This window comes from Bombus affinis, chromosome 17 (genome assembly GCF_024516045.1).
Source record: "Bombus affinis isolate iyBomAffi1 chromosome 17, iyBomAffi1.2, whole genome shotgun sequence".
Lineage (NCBI taxonomy): Eukaryota > Metazoa > Arthropoda > Insecta > Hymenoptera > Apidae > Bombus > Bombus affinis.
In genome coordinates this window covers 5,945,138-5,960,534 of record NC_066360.1, presented here as the reverse complement: position 1 = coordinate 5,960,534, position 15,397 = coordinate 5,945,138, and the positions used below count along the sequence as shown (strand labels likewise).

At 36.1% G+C, this 15,397-nt stretch overlaps 1 protein-coding gene across 12 annotated transcripts in view; it reads right to left on the bottom strand.

The window, feature by feature from the left end:
- Nucleotides 1-14,744, bottom strand: part of LOC126926279 (phospholipase B1, membrane-associated-like) — a 57,252-nt gene extending 42,508 nt beyond the window's left edge. For 4 of the 12 annotated variants that reach the window (XR_007714463.1, XM_050742560.1, XM_050742561.1 and 1 more), the window contains exons 1-4: nt 14,443-14,743; nt 6,546-6,641; nt 5,947-6,158; nt 5,667-5,843 (exon numbers count right to left, since the gene is read on the bottom strand). Coding sequence is in view for 11 of the 12 variants with exons in the window: in XM_050742560.1 (XP_050598517.1) it covers nt 5,667-5,843; nt 5,947-6,158; nt 6,546-6,641; nt 14,443-14,572 (615 nt within the window). In the remaining variant the exon portion in view is untranslated. Of the gene's footprint in view, nt 1-5,666; nt 5,844-5,946; nt 6,159-6,545; nt 6,642-14,442 lie in introns of all 12 variants that reach the window. The other 8 variants (XM_050742556.1, XM_050742558.1, XM_050742557.1 and 5 more) reach the window with 6 other exon arrangements.
- Nucleotides 14,745-15,397: the final 653 nt, after the last annotated feature.

Sequence of the window (15,397 nt, the reverse complement as noted above, 5' to 3'; positions counted from 1 at the left end):
AGTTACGGCGCTTGGGAATTTGTTGATATTCCCGATCGATATGTATTTGATATATGTAACTGTATCTGTCATTTATTTTGCAATCTCCTTGGAGAGTTTACTGTCATCGTCTTGGAGTCAGTCTTAGAGAAACCCTGTGCCTGAGTGAACGTGTCAGTGTGCTATCAAAAATATATTAAAACGTACAGAAAGTTTCCCGTTGACCGTGGATTCGTTACAGAACCCAAGAATAATATTTAAAGCATTTGTTTACTTATTGTTTGTTATCTTAGTTAACCGTTAAACTAATTATTTATCAAACTTTGTAAAGAAATATAATTTTATGAAAATACAACCTTTATTGAACATCATGATGGCAAATGCTAACGAAGAAGTGGGATACGTGCCGTTTATTACTATGCAAGAGCATTTGACTGTCATGCGAGACTTGATTCAGACGCTAGTGCAAAAACCGAAAGAAGAACCTAAAAATTTATCGCTTCCGCGCTTTAATCGTGAAATTGCGGGTTCTGACTCAGCTGCATGGTGTGCAGTTGTTAATTTGTATATGAAAGAGAATCCTTTACAAGGCAGTGCGTTGTTTTCTGCTTTAAGTAGCGCACTGGAAGGATCAGCAGCACAATGGCTTACGCAAGTGCTAGTAGGTAGAGAAGTTACCTGGACAAAATTTAAAGACCTTTTTATTGCGCGTTTTGGTGGTAGAGAAACAGCAACTTCGGCGTTAATGAAAATGTCCAACGAAAAACCACTGAAGGATGAAACCTTGGGAGCATTTGGAATTCGTCTTCGCTCTCTCTTGAAAGCGAGTTGGGAAAATTCAACTATGGCTGAGGTGATCAATGCTTCTGTCCTTTTCCAATTGGCTTCGCAAGATCAACGAATTGAGCGAATAGCACTTACGACTGATATCAAGACAGAGGATCAATTTCTAAGTGAAATGAGAGCATTCTCCTTTGCGAAGAAGAGGTCAGTGTCTTCGTCGGATAACTCTTCTGCGGCTCCTGAAGCAAAACGATATAAGATTTCTGATTTCTACCGAAACAAATGTCATTACTGTGGTAACTACGGTCATAAAGTAGAGGATTGTCAGAGAAGAATAAAATTTGGAAAGCAGAAGAACATACAGAACTCGGAGGAAAGGCTAGCTCGGAGGAAAGCTACATCATCAAAAGTGACATGCTTTAAGTATCGCGAGGAGGGACATATTGCGCCTTATTGTCCGCTGTTGCGGAAGGGGAAAAATAACAGTAATACACCAAAGGGAAGCAATGATTATAATAATGAGCGTCGGGTCGACTTCTGTGTTACGGAAACTTCAATGGGTAGATTAACTCATCTGGGTGAGTCGTTTCCATTTTATTTTGATTCTGGAGCAGAGTGTTCGCTGATTAAAGAATCTGTGGCTTTGAAATTTTCTGGTAAAAGAGAGACGAATGTAGTAGTGATGCGAGGAATAGGAAATACTTCCATTAAGAGTACTTTACAAATTTTGTCTGTTGTGTGTATTAACGAATTTACGTTGGAGATAGTTTTCCATGTCCTTGCTGATAAATATTTAAAATATGACATAATGATTGGTCGTGAAATTTTGAGCCGGGGTTTTGATATAAAAATCACTCAAAATAGTGTTGCTATTAGTAGAACAAAAGTAATTAATGTGTGTAATAAAGACACTAAAAATGAGATTAATATTAATGATGTTGATACTGAAGTTATAGGAGAAGATAAAAGCCGATTAATTTCTGTTCTTGAAAAATTTAAAGATTCTTTTATTACGGGTTTTCCACGTGTTCGTGTGAATACGGGCCAAATGGAGATACGATTGATTGATCCTAATGTCACAGTACAAAGAAGTCCTTGTAGACTTAGTGGGGAAGAGCGTAGGCTTGTTCGTGAAAGAATAAACAAATTAATGGAAGCAGAAATTATTCGGCCCAGTAATTCTCCTTTTGCCAGCCCTATATTACTTGTTAAAAAGAAAGATGGCTCAGATAGATTATGTGTAGACTACCGGGAGTTAAATAAAAATACGGTTGCGGATCGGTATCCTCTACCACTTATTGCAGATCAGATTGCAAGATTGAGACAGGCTAAATACTTTATAAGTCTGGATATGGCTAGTGGTTTCCACCAAATCCCTATTCATCCTAATTCGGCAGAGTTTACAGCGTTTGTTACCCCAGATGGACAATACGAGTATGTGACAATGCCGTTTGGGTTGAAAAATGCTCCATCTGTTTTCCAAAGAGCAATTTTCAAAGCTTTAGGTGAACTTGCTTATTCGTATGTTATTGTATATTTGGACGATGTTTTGATTATTGCTGATACGATAGATCAAGCTTTAAAAAGATTGGATATCGTGTTGAAAACTCTTGTGGAAGCTGGTTTTTCTTTTAACTTCGCAAAATGCTCTTTCCTAAAAACAACAGTACTCTATTTAGGATATGTAATTCATAACGGGGAGGTACGCCCCAACCCGGGAAAGATACAAGCTTTGAGTTCTCTACCCCCTCCAACGACAGTCACACAGCTTAGACAGTTTATTGGACTGGCTTCTTATTTCCGAAAATTTGTTACAAAATTTTCACAAATAATGAAGCCTTTATATGCACTCACTTCCAGTATTAAGAACATAAATTGGACAGATAGGCACGAAAGCATAAGACAAAAGGTAATTTCTATATTGACTGATGCGCCAGTGTTGATTATATTTGATCCAAAATATCCAATAGAGTTACATACTGATGCAAGTATGGATGGATATGGGGCTATTCTTATGCAAAAGGTGGAAGGTAAGAACAGAGTAGTAGAATATTTTAGCAAAAGAACTAGCCCTGCGGAATCTAGGTACCATTCATATGAATTAGAGACGTTGGCGGTAGTGAACGCTGTTAAGCATTTCCGTCACTATTTACACGGACGAGAATTTCTTGTTGTAACTGATTGCAATTCTTTAAAAGCATCAAGTAAAAAGGTGAATTTAAATGATAGAGTACACAGGTGGTGGGCTTATCTACAAACCTTCAATTTTGACATTGTATATCGAGAAGGTAAACGTATGACTCACGTAGATTTCTTTTCACGAAACCCCATAGATATAGAACGTATTAAAAATAACAAAATTAAAGAAAAAGAGATTAATTTGACTGAAATTTCTGAAGGATGGTTGTTAGTGGAGCAACGTCGTGATCCTCAAATTTTGGAGATTGTAACAAAGTTGCAAAATGACGAACTCACAGAAGACATCGCGAGTACATATGAATTACGGTCTGGTACTCTTTATCGTAAGATACAAAGGAAAGGCAAGACTCTCTGTTTACCTATAGTTCCTAGAGGTTTTAGATGGTCCGTTATCAACCATGTGCATCAATCAATTATGCACTTAGGTTGGGATAAAACGCTTGAGAAGTTGTACGAGTATTACTGGTTCGAAGGAATGGCGAAATATGTTCGCAAATTCGTAGAGAACTGTTATGCTTGTCAGGTTTCTAAAGCAAGTTCGGGCAAACCACAAGCCGAACTCCACCCTATACCTAAGACCAGCATACCTTGGCATACGGTGCACATGGACATAACGGGTAAGTTGAGTGGAAAAAGTGATTTAAAGGAATATGTCATTGTTTTGATTGATGCTTTTACAAAATTTGTGTATTTATATCATACTCGTAAAATAGATTCTTCTAATACAGTAAAGGCGCTTAAGTCAGCAATATTTTTATTCGGCAGTCCTTGCCGAGTTATAGCGGATCAGGGTAGATGTTTTACTGGTAAAGAATTTCAGGATTTTTGTCAAAGTAAACATATTAAACTTCACTTAATAGCTACCGGTGTTAGTAGGGCCAATGGTCAGGTGGAGCGTGTCATGGGAACCTTGAAAAACATGTTTACAACTGTGGAAACGACTGGTCGATCTTGGCAAGAGGCGATTGGTGAAATACAATTGGCTTTAAATTGCACCACCAATCGTGTGACTAAATCAAGTCCTTTGGAATTACTAATTGGGAAAACAGCAAGACCTTATGGTTTATTGCTTCCCGATGACTTTGTAGAAAAGGAAGTAGATATCTCCAATGTAAGACAGCAGGCTATACAAAACATAGAGTCAAACGCTAAATATGATAAGGAAAGATTTGATAGAACTAAGGCTAAAATAGTTAAATTTAATCTTGGAGACTTTGTATTACGTAAAAATGAAGAAAGAAATCAAACAAAATTAGATCCTAAGTACAGGGGTCCATTTATAATAGCAGAGATTTTGGAAGGAGATAGATATATTTTAAAAACGATGGATGGCAAACGGTCGTATAAGTACAGTCATGATAAGTTAAGGAAAATGCCAGATGGTTGCATTCCTGCTGAGTTGGATGTGTGTAGTGATGATATTGGCAACGACAGTGACGATTGTGGTACAGTGATTGAGAAGGAATGTTTTGATCATAACATTTCACACACGCCCAATGTGGTGTTGTGAAGTAATTTGGTGTTTCACACACGCCCAATGTGGTGTTGTGAAGTAATATGGTGTTTCACACACGCCCAATGTGGTGTTGTGAAGTAATTTGGTGTTTCACACACGCCCAATGTGGTGTTGTGAAGTAATTTGGTGTTTCACACACGCCCAATGTGGTGTTGTGAAGTAATTTGGTGTTTCACACACGCCCAGTGTGGTGTTGTGAAGTAATTTGGTGTTTCACACACGCCCAGTGTGGTGTTGTGATATAATTTGGTATATTCATGTATAAGAGTAGTACTGTGATGTGTTCTGGTGAGAGATTGAGAAGTCTAATGACTGGAGGATTAGAGGATGCAACTAAATAACAGTTTTGGAGAAAGACATTGTAATATGACAGATTGTTGTTTATGTTTGTTAACAAATATTTAGTAAGAATCTTTGTTGTTGTGGTGGACCCTTGGCTTATTAGAATGTTTTGTTAAATTGTAAAAGATGTTAAATTGAGTCTAATGTTAAGAAAACCGAATATTTTAGATGCACCCGAGGACGGGTGGTTGTCAGGATGGCCGTGTCGGAGATGTAGAGACATCGAGCCTTTCTTTTGGAAGATTTCTCAATACTTGAGCTCGGGGTGACATAACTGGTCGCCGAACGTAGCCACGGTCACGGGATGAACGAAATGTTTTACAAAGGAGGTTCCAGTGTTAAGGGATACGCTGTATAAACAATCAAGTCTTGATCAGGAGCAATGCTGGTTTATGTGGAACTGCCTAGTTACGGCGCTTGGGAATTTGTTGATATTCCCGATCGATATGTATTTGATATATGTAACTGTATCTGTCATTTATTTTGCAATCTCCTTGGAGAGTTTACTGTCATCGTCTTGGAGTCAGTCTTAGAGAAACCTTGTGCCTGAGTGAACGTGTCAGTGTGCTATCAAAAATATATTAAAACGTACAGAAAGTTTCCCGTTGACCGTGGATACGTTACAGAACCCAAGAATAATATTTAAAGCATTTGTTTTCTTATTGTTTGTTATCTTAGTTAACCGTTAAACTAATTATTTATCAAACTTTGTAAAGAAATATAATTTTATGAAAATACAACCTTTATTGAACATCATGATGGCAAATGCTAACGAAGAATTGTCTCGCACTCGAAATCCAAACGACAATTCGACATATATAATTACTTTGTCTACGAACATACGAACCTTCCAATGTTTGTTGATATCTATCCTCGGGTCTTCTTTTATTTTATTGACCAAATATGTCGCCATGAAAGTTATATCTCTAGACATAGCTCCACCTTCGGCGACGTTTAACTGCGCAGCTGGATCAGTACTTATAGAGTCGCCAAGTGAATAACCTACTAATTTAGGATTGAATTCCTGCATATAGGAAAATCGGACTATGAAAGATTTCAGTATTCGCATTTATGGCGATAACACAAATCGTATGCGTAAACAATGCAGATGTAAGAAATGAACAAACTTTAAGAATATTAGGGAGAGTCAGGTACTGTCGCCAAGTTCCTTGACCGCCGATACTGCCTACTATGCCTCTATTTTCAATGTTCACTTCCAACGTATAAATCGAAGTAACTGCAGCGCCGATTGTCAAGGAATCACCCATTGCAGCAATGACATCTATGTCTCCTGGTCTTAAATGGTGAACCGATTCGGGAACATTCGAAGACCTGCCGGCTAAACAAATTAAAGACATTAGAATACATATTAACTTCAAAAAATAAGCATCAATTTTAATATTTTTAAATTACAGTAAGGTGAGGAGCTTGTAATGTTACATATCTGTCTTAAAAAATGATATTAAAGGACAAGACTATGAATGAACTCGCAATCACATTGACATTCTTGTAGCCACTAAAAATTGTGAAGAACAGCGTTCTTCACTATAATTTCCTGCCACAGAAATTTACCAATTGTACAAATTACAGGAAATAAAAAAATCTGTGGTTTAAATTGAGTAATGATTTTAAAGAATGTAATATCATAATATAATATCATAATATAATATTTACGGGTGATTTCATAAAGTATTTGACAACAATAACCATAAATTTTGTTAACTACCTGTTACGTTGCAAGGAAAAGAGACGTCTATTGGAACTTCATCTTGAAATTTATTTTTTTTCCGTAATTGAGATATTCGTTCCTCATTTCTTGTACCTACAAAATAGTGCCTTTAAAATATTTTACAAAAATACTTCATCTGTAATATAATGTTGCATGCGATATGTCAAAATTACGATCAAATAATGCAAAAGGCATGTCAAAATCTCATTGTGTTCGAACCGTTCGCCTATCAGACAAAAATTCAATCCAAATCAATTCAATTCAATCAAACAAAATTCAATTCAATCAATGCGAATTAGCGTCACCGTCAGGATAATCATTTCTAATATCGTGTAAATTAGAAAGAAAAATGAATGGGTTATGGGTTGGGTTAGAGTAGTAAAATAATGCTATCGTGAAATAATTTTCACATTGTTGCATTATGTCTCACCTGTCTGTTTGTCATGTACATACTTGATAGCGACAACGTACCTTCTTACCGTTACAAATACAGATAGCCCGCCGCTACTTAGTCTTACGATAATTTTTGACTTGGCTGTAAGAACCTCGGTACATTGCTTGAGCTAATATTTGGACAGCCGATGCTAGGCGAATCGAAGTAACTGAACGATGAGGTATCGATGGCAAGATTGTTGCGAGAGATGTGTAAAACAGTTTGACGAAGGATAAATTAATAGGCAGATAAACCGACGGCAGGCGATCCGACATTGCATTGTCAAAGAATAATGAATAGAGAGCAGGGATATTGTTTAAAGGAGCTGGCCACGGTTTGGCAAAGACAGTGATGTGTAAATGGATTGTCAAAGACTGCACGGCACTTAACTCAGAATTTTGTAGTCGCAAAGTACTAATAAAAGTTCATATTTTTCTTTAAACATACAAATAATAATAATGTAGTATCGTGGACAAAAGGCCTAAGATATCGGCCGAACCGTATACAATGTTGCGAGAACCGCGGTGTCGTTGGGTACAACAATGTATCGTCGATCTTTTCAACTGAACAGTTTCGTCGAAAAGGCCTACGTGACCCTGGCCACGAGCGTTTTCGGGACACGTGCGCTATAGGGCGGGGAAAAAACAAAAGAGACGCTAAAGACAATGTTAGTTAAGACGCAGAGGAGAACGAATGCAAAAGGCGTGCAGTATGAGTTGAGAATCGAGAGCGTGCGAGTGCGGATGCCGAAGACGAGAGTTATAGAGAGTGATTTGAGCGGAATAAGACTTTTGTGTTTTAGTTCAAGTTGAACATTTATCGTTCTTTGTCCAATTAATCCTTGTTATTTTTATTTATCTTAATAAATAGTATTAGGAGAATTTTACAAACCTAAATTATCCTAATCCCATCCTTTTCCGATACTACAATAATACAAATAAGAGGTAATCAAATTCACGATACGTTTACAAAACCGTATGAAAGAAAAATTAAGGGGGTATTCTAGTCTACAAATTTGAAAAAATCGAAAAGTTTTTTTTCATATTTCCAAAGTTTGGACATTCAAGAATACGTCCTTAAAAGGATTATTCAAAATTTCAATTATTTTATGAGTTAAAGCCATTTTTGTGACGCGGCATCTGCTCCGGTCCAACCGGAACAAGTGAACAATAGACGGTAGACGCTGCCCGAGTACCTACGTATGAATACCCTCATAAAACCATTATTGTATTGTATCCCTTTTTAATGTATTTTTAATTCAATAATTCAATACGAACGATGTTTGGGTTCTGATACCCAAAATGATAACGAATCTTTAAATTCGTTAATATGGACTTTTGCTCCGAAGCACATGCACGCAGGAACGCAGACAATTCGAATTTCCACTTGCCTCGCAGTACGCACTTTTAATGAAGCTTTTATACCCACATTGAAAATCTTAAGTGTCATGGGAATCACGATTGGCCCAGAAGCTCGTGCGTTCGCAGTCGGGCGAGACGAAGTTCGCATCGAGCGCTCTGAATTCCGAGTTTCAGAGGCATCAAAGGAAGCCAGGACTGCTCGTCTCCATAAAAGAACCTCGAAGAATGAGCATTTTGAAGTAGAGGAAGGTTTCATGTATAGAGCAGGAATCGCTGATTAAAAATGTGTAAATATGCTGTACCATTCTATGAGTAAAATTGCCGGAAACTTGTCTCAAAGCCAACCTCTGCCTCAATCTCACTAAAAACAAAGAAAGATATCGAAACAGCCACAGAATACTTAAACACGAGCATAATAAACGCTATCCGCTCCTCAACACTTACTAAGACTACTATGAGCAAACACGAATATCCCCATTACATATTAAACAAAATCACAGAAAAACAAAAACCAAGAAGAGTATGGCAAACCCATAGAACACCGGATAACAAATGCAAACTAAACAACGCAACCAGGAAGTTAACCAAAATCATTAAAAAAATACAAAAATGACTGTTTCCAAAAGTACCTCGTCAATTTGTCCCCCTCTGCCGACCCCAACTACTCACTATGGAAGGCTTCCAGGAAACTCACGAGTCCCCCGCAAATAATCCGCAAATTCGCTGTCCACAAGGCGGATGGGCACGAAGCGCTATAGAAAAAGCCAACCTCTTCGCCAACTACCTATCCAACGTTTTTAAAACTTATTCCTACAATACCGCTCCGGAAATAACAGAATACCTGCATTCTCCCTTCCAAATGTCTTCTCCCCCCATTAAACCTTTCACTTCTCTAGAGGTTACTGAATTAATCCATCGTCTGAATACCAGGAAAGCACCGGGACATGACCAAAGAAGTAACAAAGCAATTAAGAAACTACCTGTAAAAGGGATTGCACTCATTTCTTCAATCTTCAACGCAATTTTTCTCCTTGAATACTATTCCAAAACCTGGAAAACGTCACTGATTACGCTCATCCCAAAACCCGGAAGAACAATACACGAAACTAGCTCCTATCGCCCAATTAGTCTTCTACCCACTGTGTCAAAACTATTCGAAAATTTGCTAACGAATCGACTACTTCCACTCCTAGAGGATCTGAAAACACTGCCAGATCATCAATTCGGTTTTCCGAAGCAGCATTCCAGAATAGAGCAAATCCACCGAATAACACACAATATCAGCCAAACCCTCTAAAAGAAAAAATACTGCTCAGTGATATTCCTTCATATTCAACAGGCATTCGACAAAGTATGGCACGAAGGGCTTCTTTACATACTTAAAAAAATCCTACCACACACTTACTACTCCATCCTAAAGTCCTACCTAACCAATAGGCAATTCATGGTTAAATACACAGACGCCATTACCACAACTTTCCCAATAGAAGCGGGCATACCCCAAGACAGTGTCCTCGGGCCCCTTCTATTCTCCATCTACACTGCCGACCTACCAATATCAACAGGAATAACCATAGCATCATTTGCCGACGACACAGCGCTATTAGCGTCCCACGCCAACCCGACAACAGCCTCATCCTCTCTCCAGCGAGGACTCGACTCAATGGAAAAGTGGTTCCACAAATGGGGCTTCAAAATTAATGAAAAAAAATCCACACATGTAACTTTCACGTTGCGAAAACAAACCTGTCCACAGGTCTCGATTAACAAAATAATAGTTCCTAAAAAGGACACAATCAGATACCTGGGCATGACTCTGGACAGAAGATTAGCATGGAAACAACATATCGTAGACAAATCTAAACAGCTCAGGGACAAATTCAAAAAATTTTATTGACTCATTGGCCATCTCTCCAACTTAAGCACGCAGAACAAAATTACGCTTTATAACACCGTAATAAAACCTGTCTGGACCTACGGAATCCAACTATGGGGAACAACAAGTAATTCTAACATTGAAATACTCCAACGCTTCTAATCGAAAACGCTAAGATCCCTAATAAATACACCCTAGTATGTTACCAACGAAACAACCCACCGCGACCTCAAGATACCTACAGTCAAAGATGAAATACACAAGTCCAGAAGCAGATATAACGCAAGAGTTAACAACCACCACAACCCATTAGTCACCCAGCTACTAGACACGACGGACCAGATCCGCAGACTAAAAAGAAAGTACTCTCTAGATTAAATCCTTAAATTCTACTAGAACCAACAATATAAAACTATTATAAGCCATGTCATTGTATCACGCCAAATTAAGTTACTGAAAATTCTCAACGAGAATTGATTGTAAATATTCTAATAAATAAAAAAAAAATTTTTTTTATGTAATCTTAAAATATTAATAAACTAATGATAAAAAATTGGATAGTCCAAAATTTTTTTGTTTCATTTGTACAGAGCTTCAAAAACAGCCCGAAATTCATGCCTCTAGACTAGAATACCCCCTCAAAATCATGCCTAACATTAGGATATTAATCCAATCCAATCTATAACCCTCTGATTTACCGATTTTTATTTATGTTAAAATCGATTAACGTCGATGAGGTAAATTTGGATTGAATTTGTGGCTGCACTCGACAACAATGTGTATCGCTGAAGCGAAGTGTCTAATGAGCCATCAATATCCCAACGGTTTTTGCGCCGAATTTTCGAGAAGAAGGTGTGTGTGGTAACGGTCGCGGACGCCTACCAAACGCGTGGATAGTGGGGATATTAAGGGAAAACAAAAAGATAAGAATCGAGTGTGATCGACAGTCGAGTTTGAACCAGGAAGTGAAAAAGTCGCGTTGTAACCGCGCAGTGAGATTGACTAGCGAAACCGTGAGCGATACGCGACGCGATCGAAAGAAGACACTTGTTAATAAATATATTGTTGATCTAAACACCGAATGACTATTTAACGCACTACACCCAATATCACCAAAAGTTATATAAAGGTACCGCCACCATTTAAGCCAGAATGAGAAGGAATGGAAACTGAATTTAATTGAAATTCCTTCTTAATATCTCGGCATCGAAGACCAAGCGGTGGCTGCATGACTATAGGAGAAAGTTGATCAGGAAGTTGACCTTGACAACGTATTCCAAATTTATTGAAACATGTATCCTTTTCAATGTAATAACCGAGGAGCTTTAAACAAACAAACGATGTTCCAACAAAAACTGTTACGGTAATAGTATGCAAATGAAATGTTTTTCATAATGCGTGAAAAAAAAGAAATAGAATAAATACTAGAATTTAAAAGTCATAAAGGTAAATATACAAACATTTTCTGACTCACTGTATATGGCAGCATAAAGAAAAAATGAAACTTTCTTATTTCTGCTTAGCGACGTATCAATACGTATGTTCACATGCTATGAGCACGTGTTGTCACGATCGCACATAAAAAATTGGATATATGTATTGATTTTTGATTAATACACAAATAATATATTCGTAATCGCCGAAAATATGGCGACACGTGTGGTTCGCGATAAAAATGATACTAATATAATTTATATTTATTTAGTCCACGTTAGTTGATCATCATAGATGATGTACTGATCTACAATTCTGTTTCTGTAATATTTCGTTACCAAATTACTACTGATGGCCGATAAGAACGATACTAACGTACAGGAATAATTAAGGTTTTGTAAGCTACAGAAAAAGTTATGTAACGTGTCTTGTTGAATTCATACATAATGATAAATATGTCTGTCTAGAAAAAGTTATAAATTGTGCAGAAAAACTCATGAAATATTCACATTAAAGTTCTATTATTGTATTATACCGACTTTGAAAAAAAAAGAGGTGCCTTAATTTAAGTAAATAAGTGCAATATAATATAATATAATGAATATGAAAATAAGAAAGAAAGTTTATGAAACCGGTAGGAATTATTCTTTCTTCCGTGGTCTGTATCGATAGGCAAGATTTAATGGAAATGTCGCCGCTCCACTTTTTAATAATAAGCTGCTGGATATTTCTTCTCCGTTCCTTAATCACGGTTTTAAATTTAATGATAATTGTTCGTTAGTTTGATTTCTACTGTTATCTAACAAGCAGAAAAACTAGAATTTCATTCAACCGTTTGCCACAAGATTAGATCCAGCAGAATATTTAATTATTTATATAGTTTTCACTCTTTCTGATGAAATGTGCAATTTTACTATGATCTAATATTTTTCTACCGTACATGGTATCATTTGCAAACACATCAATAAATCTTATGAGGTTTAGAATAATCAACAATATGGCGACAGACAAATGAAACCAAACTATGTTCTTATCAGACGTGTGTTACTATAGTAACGTTACTATCGATCAATTATATTAAACATTATATCGCTCTGACGACTTGACAGGCTGTCGCTAATAAATTTCTGTTTTATGGTTGCATAAATAGTTACTATTATTCGATCGTTCGGCAAAAGGGTAAAAGTTGATAAAAACACTAAAAAAAGCACGGACCGTTTTTTTGGCATATATCTTAGGCGATACATTTCTAAGTAAGAAACGTTGTCCATTTTGACGTTATCTCTTGTGATTATTGAGATACGCGATTTTGAAGTACTATAAATATAATTTTCTTAAAAAGAGAAATTTAATCTCGATGACCTTAACCTTGACATGCAGTAGCTCAGGAAAGAATTCGAATTAAAATATACACGTTAAATATAATATCTGAAAATGATATTATAACTACTATAAGATGCAAGTATCAGGATTTTATATCCAAAGTTTCGTTCGAATCTAATAACATCTGTAAAAGTTATGAAACGTTCATCGGAATGAATAGGCAGAATGATACATAAACAGTACTGCAACAAAATTCCGCATAAACATTCTTACTGACGCACTTGCCAATTGTTTGAGTGACTTTGGAACCGAGATATTTCGACCCTTTTTATTTCACTCATTCAATTATATTAATTTGTCCTCCTCTACTAATTAGTTTCTTTAGTCTGCCTGTAGGATATTTGTTTGTGACAGTTTCTTCTATTTCTGACTCTGGGATATTATAACGTATCATAATCTTATATTTTAGCGATTTATTGTTATAATTTTCATCTTTATGTCCTTTTTATATCAATTCTCTCTCGAATATCTATGTCTCTGATTATTTCGCACTTATTACCACTGCAGAGATTAATATTATTCACAACGAAGCACAAAACTCACTGCGCAATTTAATTCTACATCAACTGAGTGTGCCAACGTTTTCTTGTCACTTTGTATACGAAAGTATTGTTTAACATCGCTTAACATCTAGACGTTCGATTACTTTCGCGACCTTCTTTCTGTACATCCTTACAATGAAAGATTTCAAAACCTCTACAAACGTTATCGGATTCGTTCTAAATTTTAGATATACAGATGTATAATCTTGGCACTTGTATCTTATAGTAATAAGAGCATTGTTTTCACTTCTTTAATTGTCTAGAGTTTTAATAGCATGTGAAAACTTTCGTGAGCTACTGTATATTTTCAATATTTCTCCCTGCACCCCGTCACTAACCTAACCAAAACCCAATTTCCATTTGAAAGCACAATCAAATTGCTGCTTCTTATACTCGTATAACAAGACTGACCAGTATTTTAAGAACAAATGGAAATGGTATACGGACATCTTTTGACTTCACATTTACCTAACAGCTCGTCACTTTTAATACACTTCAGGACTGCTGTTTAGCTGCGTTACGAATTTCGAAATAAGTACTGTTTACAAAATTCCTCATCTCAAGAACCAGAGGAGGGTGCCACAGAATTCATAGCGTATGTTACTTGAAAATATAATCTCTACGTTATTTATATGTTAAAAGAAAAATGATCCGTGCTGTGCAAGTTCTTCTACACTTTTATCGAAAAAAATTTCGTCAACTTATCATTTTATCGCGAACATATATATATTCACAATGAAACATTAGTCTATGAAAAATAAAATTCACAATATTTCAATGTTCCTCCAAAAAGCATCTCTCTAACCAAAAGAAAATGAAATTGCTGCATATAGACGTAACACGAAATAAAGTAAAACAGACGTACCGTGAGAGTGCGTTAACCAATTACGATATCCACGATAGATGTAATTAAGAATCGATTTATCCAAGGCAGTTTTTTGCGACATGGTCAGCACGCATAATTCTAATACAAAGTATAGATACAGCTTCTTCATCGTAAGTTTTCTTGCACAATCAAATGGTCACTTTTAAGTTTCCACAGTGATTCTTTATTTTTGTTAATTATAAACACAAAAAGATATAAATTCTTGCGATGACTGGTAACTGCTACGCGTATTATCGAGGGCCCTTGATAGCAGCGCATCCGGTCTTAACTGCTGTTATTTAGCGATCGTTAGGAATACTGTCCGTTCTCGTAAAAGATTTGAGACTGCTGTGATACATGATCAAAATAAGAGACAAAATATATACATTGATTCAGATACTCCCATCTCAATTATCATGTTTTACATATTTATTTGCATTCACTTGGTCAACAAGGTCAAGAAAACTAATGAATACGAACAGGCAACGTTTGCGCAATATGATTTACATATTGTATAGTGTATATATACTACCATTTTTTTCTAATTGTATTTTAAGCATACCAAAAATATATTATAACAAAAAAAATTTTTGAAGACAAATTCTTCCCAAGAAAAATATTACTTTTTATACCGACTTCAGAAAAAAAAGGAAGCATCTCAATTTGAGATCTTTTTCCCCTTTTTCTTATGTATGTTCGCCGATTTCCTTGAAATGACTTGACTAAACGGAACTTTATTCATCGTATAGGGAATGTTCTTCCATTGATCTCGTTAGAAAATTTTTTTTCATTTGTGTTTTGTAAATTATTTTTCTTTGCAAAAATTAAATTTTTAAATATGTTTGTCGGTTATTAAAGATTATATTAAGCTATCGGAATGAAATCTTATGCATCTTCCAGGAGTACTATTCTTATTGCAAAGTTCATTATTAACTATTATAATTGTAATTTTTTT